Raw genomic sequence first — 14,441 nt, forward strand, 5'->3', positions numbered from 1 at the left:
GTTTTGTTCTTAATTTCAGAGCCAAGTTGTCGAAGCTCCTTGGAGGTTTAGTTTCTGAATGGCTGAAATTCCTCGGAAGATTCTTTTCTGAATCGCTGCAATACCTGGGATGCTTCCTTTCTGTGCTTTTGCATCAATTCAATAATAGAATCCAAAGATGTAGAAGAATCTTCTTCTTTTTTACCTTTATCAGTTCTCGTAGTCATAGTGTCAGATCAGGTTGGAAAGTAGGGAAAGTAAAGTAAACTAGGAGCGGCTGTACAAAGCTGTTATTCCATCCACCACCAACAGGAAGTCCTTCTGCAATTTTTTGAGGAAATTACAAGCAGGGTAGACAAAGGAGATGTAGTAGAGGTAGTATACTTAGATTTTCAGAAGGCCTTTGACAAGGTGCCATACATAAGGCTGCTTAGCAGGATAAGAGCTCTTGGAATTACGGGTGAGTTTCTGTCATGGGCAGAGCATTGGCTGATCAGCAGACAACAGCGATTGGGAATAAAGGGATCCTATTCTGGCTGGCTGCCGGTTACCAGTGGAGTTCCACAGGGGTCGGTGTTGGGAGGGCTGCTTTTTATGATATATGTCAATGATTTGGACTATGGGTATACAGGTTTCCCCCGCCATCCGAAGGTAGAGCGTTCCTGTGAAACGATACGTAAGCCGAAATGTCGTAAAGCAGAGAAGCAATTACCATTTATTTATATGAGAAAATTTTCTGAGTGTTCGCAGACAAAAACATGCTGTTGGCAGAAACACTCTCTCCAGTAACCTTTAAGCTATGAAGCTGCCGAATCATACCAAATAACATGTAAAAATACACAGCCGATATAAAGTAGAAATAATGTATGTACAGTGTAATATCACTTACGGGAATTGGGACAGCGCCAAACACACGCAACAGCATCTTCGTCAACTTCCACAAGCCAAACTCATGTTGTCCTTACCTCGTTCACCACGATCAAAACGTTTAATTTTGTCTAGTTTTACCATAAGTGTAACACTTCATCTGGCAAACGGCTTTTCACAGGCTTGTGTTTCAGCAATGCCAGCGAGAATCCAGGGGAGAGCAGCTGCTTGGGGCGCGCTGCCTTTTATCGCGCGCTGAATTTTTTTTCATAACAGTGAAAACACCTTCTGAAAGCAAAAATAGGGTACTAATGTAGGTCTTTCGTAACAGTGAGGTTTCGTAAAGCGAACGTTCGAAAAGCAGGGGACACCTGTAATGGATTTGTGGCTAAATTTGCTGATGATACAAAGATAGGTGAAGGAACCTTTAATGCTGTGGAAACAGACAGACTTAGATAGTTTAGGGGAATGGGCAAAGAAATGGCAAATGAAATACAATGTCGGAAAGTGTATGGTCATGCACTTTGTTAGAATAAATGAACAGGGAGACCATTATTTAGATGGAGAGAGAATTCAAAATGCAGAGATGCAAAGGGCCTTGGGAGTCCTTGTCTGGATACTCCAAAGATTAACCTCTAAGTTGAGTTGGTGGTGAAGAAGGATGTAATGTTGAGGCTCTATAAGGAACTCATGAGACAAATTTGGAGTACTGTGTGCATTTTTGGGCTCTTTTATTTTAGAAAGGATATACTGACAATAGAGAGAGTTCAGAGAAGATTCATGAGGATGATTCCAGGAATGAAAGAGTTACCATACGAGGAATGTCTGGCAGCTCTTGGGCTTATTCAACCATCCTGATTGGAAGACTCAGCATTCCTGAGCATCTCTGATCATTAACTGTAATTCAAACACTGCCAGCAGAACACACTACTTCTATAGAAAAGCATAAGGCAATAAGTTCTGTTTTGAGTTCTTCTATTTCTTGATTATAAGCAACTTGATCGGATTACTGACTATGAACTGTAAGAACATCTGATTGTCCTTTCTCTGCAAGGATGAAAATGATGACGATGATGATTGGAATCCGTGCAAAGCTGCTGGTGTTTGTCTCATGCTGCTTGCGACCTGTTGCGAAGATGACATCGTTCCACATTTACTCCCATTTATTAAGGAACACATCAAAAATCCAGACTGGAGATACAGAGATGCCGCAGTGATGGCATTTGGCTCCATATTGGAGGGACCTGAACCCAATCAGCTTAAACCACTAGTGATACAGGTAGCAGTACATTCTATTGCATTTGTTTTTTCAGTCACAGTGACTAAAGCCTCAAAATTTAGTTTGACTTAGTCATTAAACTTGGGTATTAGTAATGTGTGCTGTCAATTTTCAGTAAAATTTGCCTAATAGAAATGCTTAGGCTTTTGAAGCGATTTCAGTTTGGGAAACAAAGTGTATGATTTATTAATTCAGGTGACTGGGAAAAAAATATTTATCTTGAATGAAGATTCAATGGTTTTATAACTCTTAATTATGTATTGCAGGCTTCTGTTTTAAAGTTTTATAAGGTCTTTGTCAGAATGGTGTAAAGGCTGTTAATTTTTTTTTAGCTTGATCAGTTTAAGTCTTATTTATTTTGGTGCCTGGGGCTGAATTCTTTGTGTCAGGCGATCATCATTTCAAATTTGGGAATTAGCACCATGGATTAATTTTAAGTTAGCAAGGTATTACTGCACCTATCTTCAGTGAGAATGGGGTTGAAGAAAGGGATAAAAATCAGCTCTTATGTATTATGGTCTTGTTATTTCAGGCTGAAAGTAAATATTTGGCTTGTTTAGTCTAATTTTAAAATATCCTTGATACATCGCTTTTAATTGAAGGCAATGCCCACACTGATCGAGCTAATGAAGGATCCTAGTGTTGTGGTTCGGGATACTACAGCGTGGACTGTGGGTCGTATTTGTGAGTTACTTCCTGAAGCTGCCATCAATGACATGTACCTGGCTCCATTACTACAGTGTCTCATTGAAGGCCTAGGTGCTGAACCAAGAGTGGCTTCTAATGTGTGTTGGGTAAGTTAATTTAGAAAGTACCATGATATTTATTATAAAGTTTATTCAGCTTCTGCTTCATGATTTCATTTTAAAACTTGAAAACTGCAAATCAATGGTTTTATCAGGATTTTGATTGTTTTAAACTCAATTCTGTTTTATTGGTTATTCAAAAGGACGTGACTGATAAAGCTCCATTAATAGCTTCAATTGTGGCTTTGTTCCATTGTCACACTCAATGCTAATATGTTAGAGGATCTGCAGTGTTTGCTGTACACTTTTTTACAATTACCAGCCATGAGTTGGGCCTTATTCTAAGCATGCATTTCTTGAGAAGGTTGATCTACTATTTATTTTTGTAGTGGAGTGCTATTTGTAGTTAAGTATGGTTGAAATTTGTACTATTCCACTATATACAAATGTCTTTTTATTCCCTAACTGTTTTTGAGAAAACTGTGGACTCCATGCTGTTATTGTGGGGGAAGTCAGCAAGTATAGGCGTCAAACACCGTGAGCTGGCTGTGTCTTTAGTAGTGTGATCCTTAGCCTGTTATTGATTCCATCTGTAGTATCAGAAGGTGAAAGGTTAAGATGCTGTGAAACATTACCATTGCAAGCATCTTGGATAGTGCTTGTGATTATAATGGGCAATGTGGAAGTAGGCTGAAATGTAGAGATGGTTCTGCCTGTTTCATTCTTTATCTCATGCTGTCTATACCTATTGCTTTTTCCCCCTCATTTTGCATTTGCATAGTCTTTTTTTGCCTATTTGTTGTTTATCTGTTCTTTTGGATACAGTGTTTCATTGACTGTATTGTATTTCTTGCATTTACAGTGATTAACCACAAGAAAATGAATCGCAGGGTTGTGTATGGTGACATATGTACTTTGATAATAAATTTACTTTGAACTTTGGACATACCAATGTTCCTCTTTCTCTAGCAAGATTAGTCAAAGGTTCTAAGGTCCAATTTAATGCCAATGTCAGAAAAATATATACAAAGCATACCAAAATGTTTTTTCTTCACAAACATCCATGAAAGCAGAGAAGTGCCCCAAAGAATCAATGACAGTTAAATGTGGGAATGTGGGAAGTTGCAGCAATATACAGACCTCCATTTCCCCCAGTCCCCCCCCCCCCCGGTGCGTAAGTGGCAGTGAGCAACAATCCCCCATCCCCCCACCAGCAAAAAAAATGCGCATTGGTACCATCACTGAGCCCAACCGTATGCTGCAATAGTAAAGACACAGACCAAAGTTACCGCAAAAGCTTTGCATTTCATCTGACATTTGACAAACCCGAGGTTCTCTCTCTCCCTGGGAAGGGAGAGGGAGGTGTACCCCATATTCACAGTGAGCGGGAGACATAACAACAACCTGCTGGTTTACAATGTTAAAAGTCCATTTTGTCACTTTTTCCGAGCTCGATGTCTGAAGATCACAAAGATCTCGGGTCTTTGGGCCCACAGCGAAAAATTTTCTGGCCTCCTTGACGACATACGGGTCTCCTGCCTTGACACCGACCTTCGATCCGCCCGTCTCTGGAGCCCCAAGATCTTAGGCTTCCAAACATGATTGAGATTCTCAGGCTAAATCCTTGGCATGTCGAATAGTGGCCAGTCGTGGAACCCCGAGAACAGATCCAATTCCCACAAAGAACCAAAGTCAGCATGTAACTTCAGGTCAGGGTCTTCAAAAGAGCCTAGAAAGGGAAAAAAATAGATATTAAAGATAGAAATAGAGCTGTTTCTGAAGATGCAAGCAAAGGAATCACTGTTAGGCGCCATATAACTATTGAATTGAAATTTTCAGTCATCGATAAGCTGTTAAAATCTAACTGTGTTATGGTCTCTTCCTGTAGGCATTCTCCAGTTTAGCAGAAGCTGCTTACGAAGCTGCAGATGTAGCAGATGATCAAGAAGAGCCTGCAACCTACTGTTTGTCATCATCTTTTGAATTGATAGTACAAAAGCTGCTGGAAACTACTGATCGGTAGGGGATCTATCCTTAGTGCCTTCACTACTTTTCAGTTCATCTGAATTGGTATCAAGTAGTTCAGATTCAGATTTATTTATTACATGTACTTCAAACCAGCAGCATTCCCACAGTGTTGGAACACCATGCAACATGATGCAAGCAATAACAACAATAATAACAAAACAAGTCAACAGCAAAGAAAGCCCCTTTCTTACCCTCACACACAGGTCATCAACCCAGGGCAAGCCTAGTCTGTGTCTCCAACTTCTACTCTATGTCCTGAATAAATGAGTGGAATGCTGGTGATATGGTTTTGTTACACAAAACATAAAGATTTGCTGCAATTCTTAAAATTAAAACTTGTACTTTCAAGTGGTTTGATACATAACATTTGAAGTTAAGTAGTGAGTTAGACATTCATTCATTTCTGTTTGTTGGACCTGAATCCAATAATTTGTTCATGTGAGAGATTAAGAAACATAGTGGATTCTGGTTAATTGGAACTGCCATTTATTTGGAACAACTCTTAAAACTAATCAGGAAAATAGTTGGGATTTCTTTTGTTTATTTGGGACATTGTGCCATTTAATTGAGATAGGAGATAGTTGCTGAACAAGTTTCTGTCTAGCGTCAGATGCATGCACTTGTGGCTGCTTAAAGTGTACAGTCTGTAAAGCTTGTCAGTTGAGTGTGTTTGTGTTCAAAGGGTAATTTGTCACTGATAGCTGGTGCACACTCTATAACTAAGTTTAATGCTCTTTAGGCCTGATGGACATCAGAATAATTTGAGGAGTGCTGCCTATGAGGCATTGATGGAGATTGTCAAGAACAGTGCCAAGGACTGCTATCCAGCTGTGCAGAAAACAACTCTGGTTATCATGGAAAGGCTACAACAAGTATTGCAAATGGAGGTCTGTATATTGGTGCATCTGTGGTGATATATTTCTTAACTTGAAGAAAATAATGCCACATTTTTAAATGTAAGTCGAATTGTGATGCGGGTGGTTTAGACTTCCTTGGGCTGTTTCTGTCATTGATCCTCTTGACCAATTTTAATTTTAAAGACTCGAAAATAATGAGCAGCAGAGCGTTATACTTTAAACGTTGCTGAAAGTTTGTTGACTAAGTGTTGGCAGAATAGTATTATACCCAAAGTTGCATATTTAGTTGTGCTTCTATTTTGTCTAATTTCTCTCACAAAGAGCTTTGTGCCTTTGGCAGAAGTTCTTTAATTCTTGTGATTATTATCGAAATGCAGGTGCAATTCAATGTTATCCCATTTAACAAATTCACACCTGTGCTTTAAAATGCTGTCATGAAGTGACGTAGCACCAGTGAAAACATCCATAGGCAGTGCAACTTTGAAAAGGAAGCTGGTCAAATGCAATGAATCTCCTATCAGTAGTACTACTTGAAAACCAAACCAGACATGTAGATGTTGCCAAAGTCAGTATATTGTCCATTTGTCTTGCAGAAACAGTCCTGTTGTTGTTTTCACCTATTAGGTAGTGGATAATTTGAGATGCCACATGACTTTGAGGGATCTTAGTGACCGTGAACTAATAATATCCATTTATACTTTGAATTCAGATAAACTTTCTATTAAAATATTTAAAGTTATTGCTGAATGCGGTTTTGTTTCTTTCAGTCTCACATTCAGAGTACCTCAGACAGAATTCAGTACAATGATCTTCAGTCTCTCTTGTGCGCTACCCTACAGGTAACTATCATTCCACATAATTTGGATGATAAGGTAATAATTATCCTTTAACCCAGTGATGTTTATTACCATGCTCAGAACTTTGAGGCCAAACATAACCTTCGGCATACATTTAATTTGACTTACTGAAGTGTGCCAAAATAAGTTAGCTGATGCAAAACTTTTATGTAGATGGGGGATTCCCAACCTTTTTTATGTCGTGGATTCCTGCCATTAACTGAGGGGTCCATGGACCTCAGGTTGAGAACTCAACTAAATTAATTGCAGGGCAGATCTTTGAACGTCTGAAATTACAGAGTTACTTAAAGCCCATCACTCTTACAGGCCATGGGTTACTGATAGCAACCCGCCAGAGTACTCTGTCCTGGGTCTGTAAACTTAAATTTGCTGGACCAAATTAACCACACCATACACAAGTCTTTACTTTATCCTTTTCACCAGTTTATTTCTTCAAGCTGAGCCGGCGAGAAAAAAAACTCGGAGCTGATCATCAGAGAGAGAAACTTTCTCATCTCCCTGACAGCGTGAAACAAAGGACAGTCAGTTTCATGGATATTCCCACCAAGTCAGTTACAGCAAAACTTAATTAATTAGATAAGAGGGTACACTATATCACGGGTTTTAATTACAGACAAATTTTTGCCTTATCAGTAAAATTTGAAAAGACAAAGGTGGGAACATAGATCAGTGATGTGACTTCGTATGTAAACCTATGTAAATACTGCCTGCTGGTCTTTCTCAGAGGTACAGCTGTGAGAGTTAACCTACTGAAGGCAGTTTTTTTTCTCAGTCAGTTAATATTAACCTGCTGTTTACCAGAATCAGAGAATCATTTCTTATGTCTCCCAATTCCCTTAAAACTTAGGTCAGTCTTTCAAGTTGCCTCAGATGTAGCTCGTCTTTGAAGATCCTTTCTCTCTGAGGGATGAAGTCTTTGGAGTTACTATTGGCTTTTCTGTAGCACTGTGTTTTACAGGATGGGGTTTCTAGCCCCATGCTCAATCCTCTCCCTTTCATGATTTGGCTTGGGACTTTTTATGGCAGAGTTACAGAATTACATTTTTTTGCTACTCTGAACACCTTTTTTGATGACAATTCATGTACCACACAAATGTATTTACCTGATACAGTGTGCGATTTAAAAAAAATTATTGGTATTATTTCCTCTTTATGACGTTTTTCTTTCTGGCTCTTAGAATGTTCTAAGGAAGGTCCAGCATCAGGATGCACTGCAGATTTCGGATGTGGTGATGGCTTCGTTGCTGAGGATGTTTCAGAGCACTGCTGGTTCTGGGGGAGTGCAGGAAGATGCTCTCATGGCTGTTAGCACCCTTGTTGAAGGTACGTCTCAATTTAAGGAGGGAGGATGAAGTAAAGGCTTTCAGATGGTTTACTTCATCTGCCAACAAACATTCAGATTTGTGTTAAATAATCATGATTCTTGATAGTGATGAGTATATGTCCGTTTGAATAAAGTCGAATTATATTTGTCATGGTCTTTTCTCAATCCACAGCATGTATGCTTATATCCCATTATAGAGTCTGGATATCCTCTTCATCATATCTTTTTTTCTGTATATCAGGGAGCAGATTTTGATAGTTGCTATTTCCATTCCCCCCTCGAATTCTGGTCACTAATTTAGATGATTAAAAATAGATGGTTAAATAATTGATAGTAAAGCTTGGATACTTGGGGTAGTCTGTGGAAGCCAAAATTGGATAAAGTCACTAATCGACTGTGTAAGTATTGTTACGTACCCCATAACTGGGTTGCCAAACCAGCAGAAATGGATCACTCAGTTGGAGTCTGGAGTACTAGAACTAAGAAAGTTTTATTAAAGAAACAAGCAACACAGTAATCGAAAGGATAATAAATGCAACAGTTCAGTGATGATAAACACACATGTGCACAGAAGTAAGATAACAGCATCAATCAAGCTCTATCGTTGTCTAGGGGTAAATGACCAATTTCAAAATGACTCAAAGTTCAGTCCAGTTAGTAGTTCAGTTCGCAGTAATCGTTGCCATGGCGGTGGACAATGTGGGAGAAGAGAGAGATAGAATAGGAACAACTCATCATTCAGAACGGCTTCACTCACAGACCAGCAAGATGGCTCACAGACCAGCAAGATGGCTCACAGACCAGCGAGATGGCTCACAAACAGCTTTTGGGCGGGTCCTTGGTGATGTCACCTGAGGTCACCGACTGTGACCCCTCCTCCAGATGCGGTCGATCCTCTGCAGTGAACTCGGCACCCAGGCAAGGGCGGACACACACCGGGTTCCCGCTGATCGTACTTTTCCACCCTGTTCGTTGTCCAATACTTCCCGACTCGTGAGAGGCGCACCGCTTCCAGGGTCTCGTTACCTCGGGTGGCGTGTGTGTCTGTCTTAGCGAACCTGTCCCTTTTTATCCCCCTGCTGGGGTATCGCCTGTCCATCACTTCAAACAGTTCAGGGTTCAAAGGGGGAGCCGCTCCAGACAGCTTTCTCTCCCACATCCCTTCATTACACATCTCCAGACGCTGCTCCATTGTTCCTTATCTCTCCTTCCCCTGAGGGCAGGTGGCAGACCAACTGCTGATGCCACTGATGCTAGCCCAGGCCAGCAAACATCTTAATTTTATGTGTATTCTCGTAACACTTCCCCCCTTTAAGGATTTTTACCGGGAGGTAAAAATTACAAACATGACTACATTATCTGATACATACACAATATACATCTTTAACAGTTATTTAGCTAATACAGAGAATTTGAAGCTGTCAACACCTTGACAGACAGTCATCACATTTTCTGTTCCTTTTACACGTGTTATTAATAATCCCTTAGACCAGGCTCCAACTCAGCAAACTTCATAGTGGCCAAAAACACTGATGAATTGCGACCAATGTAACCTCTCATTTGGTTTTTTGTCCCAGACCACAACAACAAGGGTCGTCCCATTCCGACTCAGTTTTCTCTCGCAAGGGCTTAGTAGGAGGGGGACGGGTATTGACCGCAGAGTTATTGCAAAACTTCCTGCAGTACCCCACCATCTCCAAAAGCCTTCTGAGGGCCCTCTTGTCTGTCGGGGTTGGGAGGTCAGCGATAGCCTGCACTGTAGCTTGCATCACTGCCAGCTGCCCCTGTGTCACCACAATTCCCAGGTAAGTGACTCTCGTGTGGCCGAATTCATTTTTTTCAAGGTTCACTATCAAACTGGCTTTAGACAGCCGTGTTAAATTGCCAATACACACCTCTGTGTTCATCAGCCCTTTAGTCACTGAATTACTCAAAAAATATGGGTGTTGTTTACTTGGCCGCCCTATTGTAACAGACATACCCCAACGTCCCAGTTCTTTGCATTTCCTCGGGACAATCAAACACATGGGTGCGAGTCGTTTAATTACTCCTTCGGGGATTAAGGGAGAGACCTTATCAGTAGACCTGGCCAAAACAATAGCCTTCTCCCATCTGACCGATCCCATCCTAATCTTTTCAAAATGGTTTTTTCCTCTTAGCAGGGGGCCCCTAGCTTCATTGATTTCCACGCTAACACCGACTAGGTTTGTTAGCATATCAAAAGCCGGTGACCGTCTCAGTTCGCGTCGGTCATGATCAATAACATTTTTCCCCCTGGGCAGCCGGTAACTCTCTTTCATGATTCCACCAACTGTTTCCTCCAGCACCGCAAAATGTCCACCGGGGGGTACCTCGTGGGCCATGTTAAAAACCTCATCCCCATAACTCTTTTGCACCACCCCCCACTCCTCATCTGCGGATGCTGTACTTGATTTCCCTTTCTTCCTTAGCACTTCCTCATCCGCACAATAGCTTGTCAAGGCTGTGTCAGAGAGAGCGGTCTCTGCAAAACCCATCAGCCCCTCGCCTCGCTCCTGCGTCTGCACAAATTCTTTCCTGGCTACTGCTACGTCCGTCCCAGCTCCCTCACTACCTCTTATCTCACTACACCCTGTCTCATACAAGGTTGGCAGAAATGTTTCAGCCAAATTCACCATCGCGGGCGGGGCCTCCATGCTGGCAGGCTGACCCGTCAATCTCACGACTGGGAACACGATTCCTCCGGCGATGTCATTACCGAGCAAGACTTCCACGTCTTTCATCGGTAATTCGGACCTCACCCCGATCGTGACTAGTCCAGAGACCAGGTTGCTCTGTAAATGTATCTGGTGCAAAGGGACTGACTCTGTCCCTTCCCCAACACCTTTGACCTCTACCTCCCCAGTCTGGGTCTCTGAGCTAAACTCTAATACACTCTTTAGTATTAGTGACTGACACGCTCCCGTGTCTCTCCAGATCCGCACTGGAACTGGTTTTAACCTCTTTTTCATTGACACCAGTCCGGCCGAGATAAACCTTCCTGGACTTTTTCAGACCTGTCCTTCCCTAGCGGTTCGCTTAACAGCTCGATACAGCCATTCAAAATTTCCGCTTTTCCTTTCCCCGTCTCCTTCCTTGGGGCAAAGCACCTGGACGCAAAGTGTCCGACTTTCCCACAATTATAACAGACGACCCCAGGAGACTTCCTACCAGGCTGCTCCTGGTCTACCTTATCCTTTTCACTAGTCCCCGGCTTACTTTCTGACTTTTCCGGCGGACTCTCCCCGCCGTCCTGACTACCCTTCTGGTAGCCTTTACTCGGGGCAACCTTCATTTTATGCGTCAACGCATACTCATCCGCTAACTTAGCAGTTGCGGCTAACGTGGCTGCCTCTTTCTCATCGAGGTAGGGTCTCATACCCTCAGGGACACAACCTTTAAACTGCTCAATCAGAATCAGCTGCAGCAGTCTGTCATAATCCCCCTCTACCCCTTTCGAGGCGCACCAACGCTCACAATATGTTTGCATCTCACGAGCAAACTCCAAATACGTGCGGTCCCACCGCTTCCTCGCATTCCGGAACCTCTGCCGGTATGCCTCCGGGACCAACTCATAAATCCTGAGGATGGCCTCCTTCACCACCTCATACTTCTGGGCATCTTCCGCGGATAAAGCGGAGTAAGCTTGTTGGGCTTTCCCTTTCAGTACACTCTGAAGTAAGACAACCCACTTATCCCTCGGCCATTCCTGACTTATGGCCACTTTTTCGAAATGGAGAAAGTACCGATCCACATCGGTATCGTCAAATGGGGGAACCAGCCTAACCTCCTGGGTCGCCCGGAACCCTCCACCTTGGTTCGGCACGAGCCCCTGCTCGGCCCTTATCTTTAACTTCTCCAGCTCAAATTCCCTTTCCCTCTGTTTCTCCTCTCTCTCCAACTGTCTGTCCCTTTCTCTCTCTTCTCTCTCCAACTGTCTGTCCCTCTCTCTCTCTTCTCTCTCCAACTGTCTGTCCCTCTCCTTCCTTTCTAGCTCTCTCTCTTTCTCCTGCCTTTCTAACTCTCTCTCTTTCTCCTGCCTTTCTAACTCTCTCTCTTTCTCCTGCCTTTCTAACTCTCTCTCTTTCTCCTGCCTTTCTAACTCTCTCTCTTTCTCCTGCCTTTCTAACTGCCGTACCCGGAACTCGTGCTCGAGTCTCAGTTTTTCAAGCTGTACCTGTACCGCGTCTCCAGCAGGTTTTTCAATAGACACCTCCCCCAGCTCACCTTGGGGAAACACACCTTTAGATACATAGTGCTCTACAATAGCTCTGTGTATCTCCTCTCTCCTCATTGTCGACTTCACCTTAGCAAGATTCACCCGTTTTGCCACAGCTATCAATTCCGATTTCCTGGCATCCTCTAATGCCTCCAAGGTCGGCGCCTTTATAAATTCCTCAACCTCCATTTCTGCTGTTTGTCTTTTCTTTCTTTCGGGAATTTTAACCCAATCAATTTACTCCGTCCCAAATTTAGCGTTCAAAATCGCGGACGAGAACCCCACTTATGTTACGTACCCCGTAACTGGGTTGCCAAACCAGCAGAAATGGATCACTCAGTTGGAGTCTGGAGTACTAGAACTAAGAAAGTTTTATTAAAGAAACAAGCAACACAGTAATCGAAAGGATAATAAATGCAACAGTTCAGTGATGATAAACACACATGTGCACAGAATTAAGATAACAGCATCAATCAAGCTCTATCGTTGTCTAGGGGTAAATGACCAATTTCAAAATGACTCAAAGTTCAGTCCAGTTTAGTAGTTCAGTTCGCAGTAATCGTTGCCATGGCGGTGGACAACGTGGGGGAAGAGAGAGATAGAATAGGAACAACTCATCATTCAGAACGGCTTCACTCACAGACCAGCAAGATGGCTCACAGACCAGCGAGATGGCTCACAAACAGCTTTTGGGCGGGTCCTTGGTGATGTCACCTGAGGTCACCGACTGTGACCCCTCCTCCAGATGCGGTCGATCCTCTGCAGTGAACCCGGCACCCAGGCAAGGGCGGACACACACCGGGTTCCCGCTGATCGTACCTTTCCACCCTGTGCGTTGTCCGATACTTCTCACCACTCGTGAGAGGCGCACCGCTTCCAGGGTCTCGTTACCTCGGGTGGCGTGTGTGTCTGTCTTAGCGAACCTGTCCCTTTTTATCCCCCTGCTGGGGTATCGCCTGTCCATCACTTCAAACAGTTCAGGGTTCAAAGGGGGGAGCCGCTCCAGACAGCTTTCTCTCCCACATCCCTTCATTACACATCTCCAGACGCTGCTCCATTGTTCCTTATCTCTCCTTCCCCTGAGGGCAGGTGGCAGACCAACTGCTGATGCCACTGATGCTAGCCCAGGCCAGCAAACATCTTAATTTTATGTGTATTCTCGTAACAGTATAAACCCTTTATTCAAAGACTCTGGGGCACTTTGGTTAGGTGCTCAATCTGCTCGGGAGTTCCTCTTGCAGGATAGATATAGTGGCTCAGGTACCCCACACAGGACAGGCTGGAGGCGATCTTATCTATGTCCATGACTGCACAAAGAGTCAAAGACCTTGAAGCACTAACTGTCTAACTGCAAGAAGAAATATGGCTCAGCACTGAACATCAAGATTAGCTCATCTGTTGATCATCAGCAGTTTTTTGCAGAAAAACAGGCTGCTATGTTTAATCAACCATGTTAACCCTTGAGATACTTTATCATTCTCTCTTTTTGATCATTACATCGGGGGTCCCCAACCATTTTTGCACCGCAGACTGGCCAGCGGGGTGGGTGGTTGTTAATCATGACTGGAATATAGGTGATAAGTCAACTATAAGTCACTTATAAGTGGCTAATAAACTCAATTTTGTTTCTGAAAGGGTTTATCTAACAAATGTAATATTAAACACACAGAGCATGTTTTCCTCGCATGAATATAGTGATAAGTCACTTATAAGTCAATAGCATCATAACATTTTAAGTAACATTTGGATATTAAACACACAGCGTATATTTTCCTCGTATGAATATATAAAATCATTGCAACGCACCAATATCGTTGAATCAGTGGGAGCCCTGGGCTTGTTTTACTGCAACAAGACAGTCCTATCGAGGGGTGATGGGGGACAGCGATACTCGAAGGGGGTTCCTTGTGTCCAGTCTATTCTGCAATTTAGTTTTCGTTGCATTCATTGCAGAAACCCCACTTTGCAGAGATATGATGTTGGAAATGGAAGCAACATTTTCAGTGCTTTCGTGACTATCTCAGGATATTCAGCCTTGACTTTGATCCAGAATGCCGCCAGAGATGTTATGTTAAACATACTTGTCAGCCCACCGTCATTTGCAAGCTCGAGGAGTTGATCTTCTTCCCGTGCTGACATGGATGATTCATTGGGGACATTCACAAATGGGTCATGGACCCATTCCTTTGCGCGTCTTGGGTCACTTGTGGTTGGGAAGTAATGCTCCAATTCTGTCGACAGCGAAGATAGGTGATCACGCACCAGCT

General features: G+C 42.9%; 1 protein-coding gene across 1 annotated transcript in view; it reads left to right on the top strand.

Moving 5' to 3' along the window:
• LOC134341432 (importin subunit beta-1-like) overlaps positions 1-14,441 on the top strand; it is a gene marked incomplete at its 3' end in the record, with an annotated part of 85,285 nt that overhangs the window by 56,879 nt on the left and 13,965 nt on the right. The window contains exons 10-15 of the mRNA XM_063039285.1: positions 1,901-2,125; positions 2,728-2,919; positions 4,760-4,890; positions 5,639-5,786; positions 6,524-6,595; positions 7,792-7,936. Coding sequence (XP_062895355.1) covers positions 1,901-2,125; positions 2,728-2,919; positions 4,760-4,890; positions 5,639-5,786; positions 6,524-6,595; positions 7,792-7,936 — 913 coding nt within the window. The remainder of the gene's footprint in view (positions 1-1,900; positions 2,126-2,727; positions 2,920-4,759; positions 4,891-5,638; positions 5,787-6,523; positions 6,596-7,791; positions 7,937-14,441) is intronic.

The sequence above is a fragment of the Mobula hypostoma genome (assembly GCF_963921235.1).
Source record: "Mobula hypostoma chromosome Y unlocalized genomic scaffold, sMobHyp1.1 SUPER_Y_unloc_2, whole genome shotgun sequence".
NCBI lineage: Eukaryota > Metazoa > Chordata > Chondrichthyes > Myliobatiformes > Myliobatidae > Mobula > Mobula hypostoma.